This window comes from Rhopalosiphum maidis, chromosome 1 (assembly GCF_003676215.2).
Source record: "Rhopalosiphum maidis isolate BTI-1 chromosome 1, ASM367621v3, whole genome shotgun sequence".
NCBI lineage: Eukaryota > Metazoa > Arthropoda > Insecta > Hemiptera > Aphididae > Rhopalosiphum > Rhopalosiphum maidis.
Window position 1 is genome coordinate 38,424,097 of NC_040877.1, and position 13,360 is coordinate 38,437,456.

Sequence of the window (13,360 nt, forward strand, 5' to 3'; positions counted from 1 at the left end):
GTGCAGCAATTTTGGGTTAACTACAGTTAATTTTTCATATGAATCCATCAATCAGTTATATAGATTAAGTTAAAATTTATTTTTATAAACGTAATTTTGATATTTAATGGTTTGAAATAAATATTAATTAATTAATAATACACCAATCCATTCCCTATTTTGTTGATCTTATCTACCATAAAAAAAAAACAAAATTAAATATTTTATTTATTGTGAATGATTATTTATTTTATTTTATTTTTTCTGTTAGAACAGAGGTAATAAACATGTCACATAAAAAAACACACTACCAAAATTGTCACTGAGATTTAATTTATGTTACGTAAAAATGTAGATGTAATGGATTTCTAAAAATTATCTTCGAATTTTATCGATTAAGTTGAATTGTAACTTACAATGTTTCTATAGCAATCATCAATAACATGTCTTGTAATTTAGTTTTTATTCAATTTTTATTCGATTAAAAACCTATTGATGGATCCTTTGGTTCATTTATAATTTTATGTATTGTGAGTTTGAGGAAATTTCATATCTACTTATCCAAGTTCTTTATATATTTTATTAGTTGAAATAATGTGGTTTCTCAAAAATACTTTCGGAATTATAACACTTCAAGTTGGTATCATTTGCTTCAGTGCGGTTTTTATTGTAAGAGAAAAATTGTCAAGACATTTTACAATGACTTTAATCATAGAATTGTTAAAAAATTTCAGACTTTGGCAGCATGTATTTTACTAGTTAATGTGTTGTCTCTAGAAAATGAAGAACCAAGTATGAAACATTTATTTTTTTTTTCCATTAAATCACAAATAAAACTGTATATTGACATTCCTTTAGATACTTTTTTCTACATTTTTCTAGGTAGATTTGTTATATATTTTTATGAATTTACTATTTACTATCAGTTTTATTATATTGTCTCCCGGATAAACGTATTTTCCTGAGACTATCTCCGTAAATTATGTATTTGCTTCGATAATACTTTTAATGAGTACTGTTATTATTATCTGTTTATAGTGGCCTGGATTATCATGTTTGTGTTTATTTTTAGTATGACCATAATATGGTCGATAGCTTTTGTTGGTGCTTACAAAGTAAACTTATTAAATTGTAAAATAAAAATGTGTACATTAAATAATGGAAAAAATCTATTTAGGAACAACAAAATTTAATTTCTAAGGCTACGATATGTTGGGCAATTTATTTTGTACTATGGAATGTGTTAGTCATATGGTCATTTATTGAACAAAACAAGTAAAAAGTTTTAAATTTGCATTAAGCGTAAGGCGATAAAATACACATTATAATATTATATTATTGTAAGGAACATTTGTATTGGAGCTAGATGTCCAAATGCGTTATGGCTAATAAATAATTCGTGGCACGAATTAAAATATAGTGTGAATGAAAACATTAAATTAAATAATTATAAAAGATTAGAGTTGACTACAGTTAAACAGTTAATCGAACAAATGAAAACTAATAATGAAGTTAATACTAAACTTCACGAGACACGTGTGACACTAGAAGAGCAACGGAATATAATTTTATCTGTAATATTAATGTTTGCGTATACAAGTATGTATTTTATTTTTATTTTGATATTATTCTATTATCTTATAATATTATGGTAAAATACAGAAACAATATTTTATTTTATCCACTTCACAGTTATATTACTATATTCATGGATGAATTTGATCAGTTATTTAAAAGAAATTCAGCGCAAGATAAATTCACAAATACAATGAGTGACATTTATTTTTAAATTAATTTTTAGTATTGTAATATATTTCATCAACTTAATAAATAATATATATATATATATATACAATGTATGCCTGTTAAATTTAAAAAAAAATTGATATTTATAATTTACAATGAGACTAAACTCATAATTAACTTGACATTTAAAAGTAATGATTATGGCGTAACTAACTGTATATTAACCACCGTACTTCAAATGATCTAGTCAAACAAAATCTAACAAGTATCTCGACTAAATAGTAAGTTTTGAATGTATCATTATTAAATAAGTTAATGTACTGGATTTGTTAAAATTTAATTCAAAAATAAATTACTATTGTTTTTTGCGCTATTAAAATGATAAAATTATAAAAAATGTAGTATTCGTTTACAACATTCGAAAGAATAAAAATTAAATGCCTAATTAAGTTATCTATCACTAAACAAATCATTAAAAAGCATTCAGTAAATTTGTGAATATATATATATACATATATTTGTTATAAATTATTTCAAATTAAATACATTTTTATAAAAGCACTATCTTTATGGAACTGCATAAGAAAATAAGTCGCTGTGTTTAGGTAATAAGTAAGTCATAGTAGCTCCAGACTTAACATCTAACTTGGTGTAATCGGGATTCTATTCTCATCAAGGCTGATGGTCTAATACAAAATATATTCTATTTTTAAATCCTGTCGTCGCTAGGAGAGTTATCGGATAATTCCGATCTAAAGGTTCATAAATTAAATTAAGAACATTTTCAACAAATCCAAAATCTTTATACATTTACGTTATGACATTCATATTCAGATCAATTGGACATAACGTTTTAAGTAGATAATTCAATTTACAACCAAAGCAAATAAAATCAGAAAATTGTTTACAAATCCATTTATCATAAAAGGTTTTCACGGCATCTCTAATATTACAAAACGTATTTTGTAAGAAGAGAATATTACACGCTTCGAAGTGACAACGGAACAATCTTGAAAGACCTATAAATTTATACATCACAGGTTAATGTTAGATGATAGAAAAATATTGTACTGTTCTTACGTAATTATTACGTTTACATGACACATTATGTTGAAAAAACAAGTAGAGTGATTATTTCTGTCATATTGCAGAAAACTTTACGGTTTATTTAATACGTATTTAATAATATTTTGACCAAGTTTAATTAGTTTTCAGTTATGATTAGATTATTTAAAAAAATAACCTTAATTATTTTGCAAATTATTACATGTTATACAAAATCTGTTAATTTACCGGTAATTAAATACATATTTTTAATAAAACTCCTTATAGTTACAATTAGAGTAACTATAAAATAATAAATTATTGTAATTTAGTCGTCATTATTATTTATTGATATTACATTTTATAATCTATTCAGTAACCATCCATTTAACGACTCAGCGGCTATCGATTTCTAACGTATAATATCTATAAGATAACGCTAACGACAAGCACTATTGTTTAATTTCCTAAATGACACAGTGGGAATACAAATTGATCAGTTGTCCAACTGGCATCGTACCGAATGGTCGAAATTAAAAGGGTCACGTAACCTTCCTCGCAGGTATCATCGAAAGTGAGTCGTATTCGAGCTAAAAATCTTTACGCTTTATTTTTTGGTTACGTATTAATAATACCACTGTACAGTTTGATACAATCAACCAGATCATAGTATAGTACAATATTTGAGAAGGTAACTGCGAATAAAAAGCTTATTATATTTTTGGATGAAGATTATATAGTTTAATTAAAATCACCGCCAAACATTTGCAATATAAAAAATGTCACCACGTAGAAAGTTGTTAATAGTTATTTGTTTTAATTTCGCATTGTTTTTAGTCCGTCGGCCGTAATCATAAATACAACCCATCCGGCTATTGTATTTCCATAAAAGCGTTTCAACTTTATCCATTAACGCGTTATTAGCTGGGCCGGTATTCGCCAAAATACCTGTTCGATGACGTCAACGGCACTGGCACTGACGTTCGCTATTTTGTATGCGTTTAGTCAATATATCCAATAATAATATAAAACAGGTCTTAAATCGCGACGACGTGTAACGACTTAATCAAAAACTTACTTTGCCCACAGTCGGGACGTTACCTCTGATCGCGTTTTGTGTATGCTTTTGGTTGACACGCCGTTTTATCCGTTGGTTCGCAGGTTCGGACAGCAACAGCGCTCGCCACCCGAGTCTTGGCCGGCTGCCGTGCGGTGACGTGTCCGCCACACTGAACGCGTCTGCAATCACCGGAAGTTGAGCGTCCCGGTGTCCAGCGAAGCGGGTGGGCCTGCGGACGACCCGGGAAACGGAACGGGAGCGGGCGCGGGCGGCGTCGGTGACAATATACGACGGCGGTGACGACGTGCTCGCGCCGGCCCGTCCGCGCCCGACGGTCGTGATCGCAACGTTGCCCCGAGAGCTGTGTCACGACGAGATGATCGCGCCCGGCCATGGTGGTCGTACAAACAATGGTTGGCGGTGGTGATACCGCCGTGCCGGGGCACCGGTCATCATGCGTTCCGAGCGGTCGGAGCGGCCATCGCCACTGTCGCAGCAGCTACCGCGGTCCTGCCACAGAATCCGCAACGGGATACCGCTACCGTGGTCGTCGTCGTCGTTGTTATTATTTCTAGGAGGTGGTCGTCGTCTTCGCCACCACCACTGCCGTCACCAGCACCAGCGCCGAGCCGGGCCGACGTTCACCGTCATCGCCGCCGCCGCCACTTGGTGTTACCACCATGCGGCTGGTGCAGAGCATTGCGGGCCGACGCGAGTCCGCGGACGCGCAACCCGCCACGTCCACTAGCAGCACGCGCTTGCTGCACCACGGCCAGTCGGCCGACCTCGAGCAGATCAGCATCGTGTCGTCGAACGCCACTCCGTCACAAGTGACGTATGGCACTGGTCTGGTCACGGCCAACGGGCCCAGGATAGTACCAGGTAAGGGATTGTAGATTTTATTCGCGAAAATCTCGCTTTTTTTTCTAAAATTAGCGTTGCAATGCAAGTTATGAACAAAACTATGTGTGTTATAACAATATACCTAAACATTAGTAAACAACTTATAATTTGATTAGCCGGCTAGACGTGTGTATTGATTATTGATGTTATAAACTCAATCATTATATCATAATATTAAACGAGTTAAAAAGTATCCATAAAATAATACATGTATTAATGCTCAAACCGATCTCGCTAAATGCATATTAAAGTATAATTTGGTGTTATTTTTTAAAATTATCATCAATATGCGCTTTTGTATCATGTTCTAGCAAGTTTGGGAGGAGGTGTTAAAATATAACATAAGCTTGAAATTGAATATTTACCAAATCAATGCATCAAAAGATGTATGTGATCTTAAAACCGTCAACCAAAAAATAAATATCCTTCAGTATATCTATAATTTCTAGTCAACATAAATAAATAAACGATTAAATTTGTCAAAATATTGTAAATTTACTCTTTGAAACTTATAGGTACCACTAACCTTAAAAGATGACATAGCATTCATAAACTACATAAACTTTACGATTTACAATTACAATTAATATTATTACTTTAGGTCATTTTATAAAATAGCCATATTCAAATACCTCACACAGCTTCTTTATATTATACTTAAGGAATAGATCCACCATCTTCGCCACAGCCATAACAAGAAAAACGATTCATCAAAACTTTTATCTTTACAATATGTACAACATATTTATTGGTCCTTGAATAATATTTCTTTGTAATTTAATTATTAATGAATAAAATCATCTTAATTATAATAATAATTTATTTCACCTCTACATAATTTAGATGTATTTCGATTCAAATCTTACTATACATACTGTTCAATTAAAATAATATAAAACATTAATAATAGCAAAGCATAAGAATAATTTAAATATGAATCGTTTATTTAAAATTCACTCAGCTTGAAAATAATAAAAGTACAAACGTGTTAAAAAAAATTGATGGAAAATTTAACTTATTTTTAAAATTAATAAAAGGTCACAAAGGAAAAAAGATTTAATCAATAACAATAATGTTTTTAAACAAATGTCTTTAACAAGAGAAGATATTTTTTATTAAAACCTTTATAAGCATTTATTTTTATTTCTATGTATTTACGCATTTATTTAACACGATAATGATTTCAGTTTGATGAATTCAATTTATGATTATATTATATTATGCACCTATAAAATGTAATTATCTAATAATTGTATTACAACATCGATACTCGTGGGGACGCGGATCAGAGTTAAAGAACTTCTATATTACAGGATTACCTACATATAACAGCATTATTACTGTTCGAGTCACATAAAATAATAGTGCTTAAAATATGCAGATATTCGTATTATATTCAATGCAAATATTATGCAAGAATAAAAATTGATAGATACCTACAATAGAGCTATATTATTATTATATTTATAAGTTTAAACAACCTATAAATATATTATACTTGGTATTGTAAATTTTAATTCATATTGATGAAGATGACTTTTCGTTGGTATTATAAAAATAAAATACTTAATTTTTTCACTAAAAGTCAGTGCAATTATTTACAATATTATCATTATTAAACAAATTATACGAATATGAATTGCCAAAAATAAAAATAATAAAATTAGGTATACTCATACAAATATAATAAATACATTATTATTACAAATTTAAAAATATGATTGAATATTGATATACAATTTATATTGTCTATTTACTTTCACGTGATCATTTATAATTACCAATCCTAACCTAACGACTACTAGTATGAACTTGTTAATATATTTATAAATAGGTATAAGTTAAAATTAAAATAATATTATTTTACTAAGCACACGCAATTTTTCCAATCTCAAAGTGAAAATTATTATTTGTGATTTATCAGAAACGACACACGTGGTTTTCATCAAGTAAAATTATGGTTATTGCGAAAACGATTTCCATATTATTCATAATAATTGTTCATAATATAAGCTAATTTATTGTATTTTCTAAGTATATTTTAATATTATATTACAATTAATTATAAACCGTCAATCTTAATGCAACCACTAGATCTGAAACACCTGCCTTAAATCATTATAAAATAATGGAATAACTACAATACAATAACTACTAATGTATAGTTTCAATCAAATTATAACAAAATTATTTTGTCTAAGAAAAATGTTTCTACTTTACTACTATAATTGTATATTATTGCACTTTATTGATAATATTATACAAAATGCTCTATAACAACTAAAAATGTTGTCGCCGTCGTCGTCGCAGTGAATATACTCTATTTTTTATACGACTAATGTTTTTGGAATGTGTTCATCAAGCTTAAACAGAATAAACCCGGTGCAATGTTGTTTTGTTAATAACATTCTAACGAGTTCTTAAACAAAGAGTAATTATTCTTTAATTCTTACTGTTTATAATATGTAGAACGCCTTTTCATTCCCCTATTGAACTTAGCTCGTAAAAACCGTTCCAAATTCTGTGTATATACTGTATAGGTAATCACAACATACTTTTTGTTGTTTTACTAATTATATTAACCCCGTTGTTAATTATCATCATAGTTAAATATTTTATACGGAAAAATTCATTTATGGTTCAAAATAAATGTACTTAGAGTAATGGGTTATACTGGTTGTTGTTATTAAAATAGGTTCCTACCTACTCTATAAAAACTACTTAAAGTTTTATTATACTATAAATTAATTATTTTATTTTAACATTGTGTTATTTATTTTATTAAAAAATATAAAAATATTGTAATCAAAAGTAAAATTTCATTGATAGGTTATGTAGGTTATTTTTATTATTAAGCTACGTCATTTTAAAACATGTTTATTTTAAATCAATGGTTTATACTTTAAAAGGTAAAAATGAAAATAATTATTAGAAGTATGCACTACGCTTATGAAATCTTCTAAATTAAACTTTAATACACATATATACATGCATTTTCTAATTAAGTACCATTTTACTACTTTTCGTGTATCAAATTTTCATTAACTATTATTAAAATAAAGTGTGAATTCTTGTATATCAAATTGCTAAAAAATACACAATGAACATAATTAGCTTCAGTTTTAAACACGTTTTTTTTTAAATTTTAATTATTAACAACTCTACTGATTAACTTTTTGTAAACATTCAGTGTTTAATTAGTGTTATATAGATACTGTTTAAACATCCAATGCTGTATCTACTCAATCTTTAAATTAACATTTAGTATAAAAATATAATTTATTGGATTGAGAATGATCATATTACAGAAGGATTAGAATATAAGAGTACTATGTACACATAGCATATTCACCGACATTCTCTGAAGTATATCTACTTATAATGACCATATTTTCAATGATCTAGATTTTATATTTTTTCTTAAGGAATGTCTTAATGTACTCCTATTCCTATAATGATGTAAGCTTATTTTCTTATAATAATTAAACGTGTAGCGTGTACTTTTTAAATGGCAAAATTGTTCATCGTAGTAAAATTGATATTATTAATGACACGATTTATAAAATCGTATTTTACATATTGTGGTTATGTACATTGTTATACCTATGTGATTATCATATTAGATATTCTACATTGATTGTTTTTGTATCAAGTAGATTAAATTATAAAATAAACCATTGGGCTCTTGGCTTTTAAAATGGATTGAAAGTTGTTTTTTTTACTTATTTTCCGTTTATATTGTAAGCCGATTACCGGACGTACATATAATAGATATAGTGAAATCATATATTGTATTATTAGTATCTTTGTCTCTCAGAGACCGATATAGACTATTGGAATAATCGGCTTCATGTATAGTCTCTAACAAAACGACATAATATACATAGCTAAAAAGAATTCAACTCATAAGTCCTTATATTATTATTTATCAGTCGTATTTTAAAGTTTAATATGAGAATTGTATCTAAATTTGCTGTGTGACGAATAAAAAAAATATCATTAGATATATTTTATCTACAATTTATTTCACAGATTAATACATTATTCATTGTAAAATCGCTCTTTAAGTACCCATATTTATAATATATATAAAAAAAATAGTATTAGTTTTTCACACGTTGTTAATGTAGTAACTATGAATATGATAACAGATTAATACCAAACGGGGGAATACGAGAGGATTTTTATGTTAATTATACAAAACCGTTTGTAATTTTGAATGCAATACATTCAAATTTATTTTACTGTACTGATGTTCTGGTAACAACACACAAAGCATGTCAAGAAACGAGACAACTACGTCACAAGTATATGTATCAGACCGATAGACTATACATTTTATTCAGTAATCGACGATAGTTAAACTTATATGGTGGGATACCATAATAATGTAGAAAGATTGTATGATTTGAATGATTTTTGTTTTATTTTTAAATCTAATCATGTGCTTTATGATTGAAACACAAAAATTACTTAAAAAAATAGTGATGGTAACAACTCACTTGATAGACGCATTGTCAATAATATTGAAAATATTTGAAAACGTTTAAAATTTGGGCGCAAAATAATTTGGCTAATTACGATAATATTTTAATCATTCTGGTAAATTGTAAGGTTTATTTCATTTTTTTTCCGTTACTAAATAATTCAATAAATAATCACAATTATACGTACTTACGTTGAAATAGTATTTAACAAATAAATTATGCAAAAATTATATAAAATGGCACTTTAATTACATATGCATATCACATTATATTATCAAACCAAAATATCACCATTTTTTGAGCGGTAAAAATTTTTAAATATTTAATTTCATAATATCACCACTGTATAAAATATAACTATCGTTAATACCTACCTGATTTACGATATAATAATAGTATTACCTAAATTTTCTGTAAATTTATATGATCTTTTACCAAACACACTTGCTGCCACCTACTTCTAACAATATCTAAATTAATATTAAAAAATTTGAGGTTTCCTAGAATTAATTTTAATTGAATAAGTAATATTTTATCTTTCAGATTCATATACCTGTATAGTAACAAAAAACCTACACAGTAAAGTGATCGAGTAAGACAATTGCTAGATAATCCAATATAAATATATATATATACCTTACGCATAACGCATCTATATATCATCACATATTTTGTTAAATGTACACAAAAGATACGTAGAGTTACTACGTTAATGTACAACAAAATGTTTTCCGCGATCTACACCATAACTGTTTGCAGTAACAATAAATAATATTAGAGGTGGTTGAATAGTTTGTTTTTAAGCCGGTAAATGTGGTTTTTTTTAGAGGTTCCTTCTCAATACGCACAAAAGCGTGCAATTATTATGAACTATGCTTTTCGTTATTTCTGTTTAACAAACAACAACATTACAGTATTATATACTTCTACTTTTGAATAATGAATCCATTAGCTACAGCGTAAAATATTGATCTATATACTTTGTATTACAAAATTTAAGTATTGAAAAACCAAAGTGTTATTATATTAAATTCATAATTTTATTAATTATATTTATTATAAGTAAATAAAATTAGAAATTATATTTTTGTATGATCAATAAATATAAATGGAAATTCAACATAAATTATTTTATTATACATATACAAGATTCGAGATCTTATTAAACATTTATCATATTATGATTGAAAAATAAAACAAAAGGTACAATCTTTTTTCTATTTAAATAATGATTTGTTTTTCACCAATAATATTTACCAGTTTAAATAATACTTTATCACTAAGTTAAATAAAAATATTAATCACTAGTATCTAGTCTTAACATTTAAGTATTTAAGATAATATTTTATAGTTATGAAAACAATTACAAAGCCAATGTGTTAACGCTATAAAATTATCTTGAAATGTCATAACTGGGGTTAGGATATTTCTAATTTATGAATTATACAATTTTTCTTTTGGCATTGCATATTTCAGCCTAAATTCATTTGGTATAACATAGAGTCAGTTATTTTAAATTTTATATATTTTTTAAATTTCTAACAATACAATTTTGTATTAAAACCTTTTCAAAAAAAAAAAAAAAATGTAATATAAATAACAATTAATAGTTTAAAAAATATAATATTATCGTTAAAAATTAAAAATATATTGTACATATATTATAATATAACTTTTTAACGCATTTTTCAACAATCAAATATAACATTTTTAACTTTATAATAGCATACCTACTTACCTTGATATTTAATGACACATTTGTATAGTTTTGTTAAGCTTATAAACATCCTAACGCTAGTTTTAATCTAGTTTTTATCAAAATATAGTTTAAAATCTAACTTTCTTATAAGAAATTTAGTAACCATAACACTACTTAGAATTTATTGTTTTTGATTATATTATGAATTATCTTCACTTTTAAGTAAATAATAATAATAATATGTTAAAATTGTATTTAAAAATAAGAAAAGAAGATGAATTTATTTCGATTGCTGATAACTTCGGTTACTACAGCATTTTTTTAAATAGTTAAGAATATAATATAGAAGTACTTAGTTATTAAAATAAGGAATAGCATTTTACAATTATTATGGTAATTTATACGAAATATTAAACTATTTTATTATGTTGGAAATTTTGATACTATAATTTTGGGTGTTTTGAACAATTGATTTTATATGAATATAAGACAAAATATATGTAAATTGGTAGATCATTCAATAAGTTATCAATCTACTTAAGTTCTTAATCTAAATAAGTAGGTAATATTATTGACTAATTTATTGAAATTGTGTAATACTAATACACTGGAACCCTGTCTTAGAGGAACTTGTAATTTTTTTTGTTTTCATATTTGCAGCTAAAAATATTTTGAAATATAAATTATTGATTTATTTATAATTTTATAATAATTTAACGTAAAATAATAACTGAATATGTAGAGATATGATTGTTTTGAAAAGAACAATAATAATAATATTTAATAATATTTCACTAAAAATATCACCTTAAAAGCAAATTAGACTTATCATAATATCTTCACTTTAAAAATCAACAAACTATATTTAATATGGTCAGTACAAAATATTGAACAAAAGTAATTTCAATTTAGTTTAATAAATTATGATAAAAAAATAAATATTAAATAATTAACTCTGCTTTGAATGGTTGAGAAGAATAAAATTATAAACATTAAAGTATACGACAAAAAAATATTGTCCAAACTAAACAAATATTTACTTTTATATTTTACCAAAGCTTGTAATTTTCATTAAATAACAAAATGAGATTTTATCATAATTTAAAACGTTAAGTTTCCTGAGTACAGTAATTTAAATGCATATAATTTTCATATATTTGTATAATACAAAAAATAAAAATAATACATGTATTAAAATTATTTATAAATTGTAAAAGTTATTTTATTTACATCAATCGTTATTTCACAACAAGCATAAAATACAATATACTCCAAAAATAATTTGATCAATATATAAAAACTTGATATTCGAATAATAATACAATTTAGAATTGACGTAATCATATTATATTCTGTTGTTTTGTTTTTATAAAATTACATTTTAATGTTTAACTGTTAATAATAATATACTTTTTCAATCGAGTAAATGGTTCAGAATACACGATATATTATCTAAGTGCTTCTTCTGTTTGTACGTAATTTTTTGAACTAACTCATTATTTTTCAATTAGTCTAATAGATTATGCTACCCTACCCTAATACGACACGAATGCATTACATAAAATTGATAATTAATTAAAACATAAAAATTAAACTATTTTAGAAAATACATTTTGTATAATAAGAAAGTATATATTTATATTTAAAAAATAATATTAATACCCATGCTATAATAAGAATAGGACAATAATCAAGCCAGATATATTATATAATTAGAATTGAGATAATAGCTAGAGAGGATGGGACAATTTATACATTGATTGAATCCTTTTCATTGTGTAATAATTTTGTAATTTGAGAATATCATATCAACAGTTTTGATTAAATCGATGGATTTATATATTCAAAATAGAAAGGTAGGGTGGATTTAAAACTAAAGGATGATCTTTAAGTTTATTATTATGGTACATAATGAATTTTTAATTAACTTAATGACGTATATGATTTTAAATTATTTTAAAATGCAATACTAAAAACATAGTTTGAGATACATATGATTGTATAAATATATATGGATAAAAATATTGATTAGAAGACTTGGATACTTAATTTAAAAAGATTTATCTCTAACTTGAAATTCCATAAGCCTAGATAAATTTTTAAAATGTCTTAAACATACATTTTATTGTATTGCTTTAGCGAAATAAAATTTTTATAAATAAATGTAATAGATACTTTGCTACCTACATTTTTGTTTGGTTTTAATATGTCAACTTCAAATTTTATCGAAAATCATACTAAACTATTTGACTTGATAAGTAACTAGAATTGGGTAAATTCTTGAAATAAAGGAATTACTAAGTAGATGTATGTGTATTTTTTTTTTTTTTTGTAGTGTGAACGTAACCACGAATAGTGTGTCCCCATTTATTTTTATTCGCCATTTGGAATGTATCTTTTAAGAAAAACAAACTCAACATTGATAAGTGTATAGTATGTGCA

At 26.2% G+C, this 13,360-nt stretch overlaps 2 protein-coding genes across 3 annotated transcripts in view; both read left to right on the forward strand.

Annotated features, from left to right (window-relative positions):
- Nucleotides 1-13,360, forward strand: part of LOC113548841 (cyclic nucleotide-gated cation channel alpha-3) — a 102,470-nt gene that overhangs the window by 44,918 nt on the left and 44,192 nt on the right. For both annotated transcript variants that reach the window (XM_026949925.1, XM_026949926.1), the window contains exon 2: nt 3,931-4,711. In XM_026949925.1, the coding sequence (XP_026805726.1) occupies nt 4,510-4,711 (202 nt within the window). In that variant the 5' untranslated portion in view covers nt 3,931-4,509. The remainder of the gene's footprint in view (nt 1-3,930; nt 4,712-13,360) is intronic.
- Nucleotides 574-1,751, forward strand: LOC113548842. Its single transcript, XM_026949927.1, has 6 exons — nt 574-648; nt 714-771; nt 1,018-1,094; nt 1,157-1,254; nt 1,325-1,578; nt 1,672-1,751. Exons 1-6 carry the CDS (start codon nt 574-576, stop codon nt 1,749-1,751), a joined length of 642 nt encoding a protein of 213 aa, XP_026805728.1.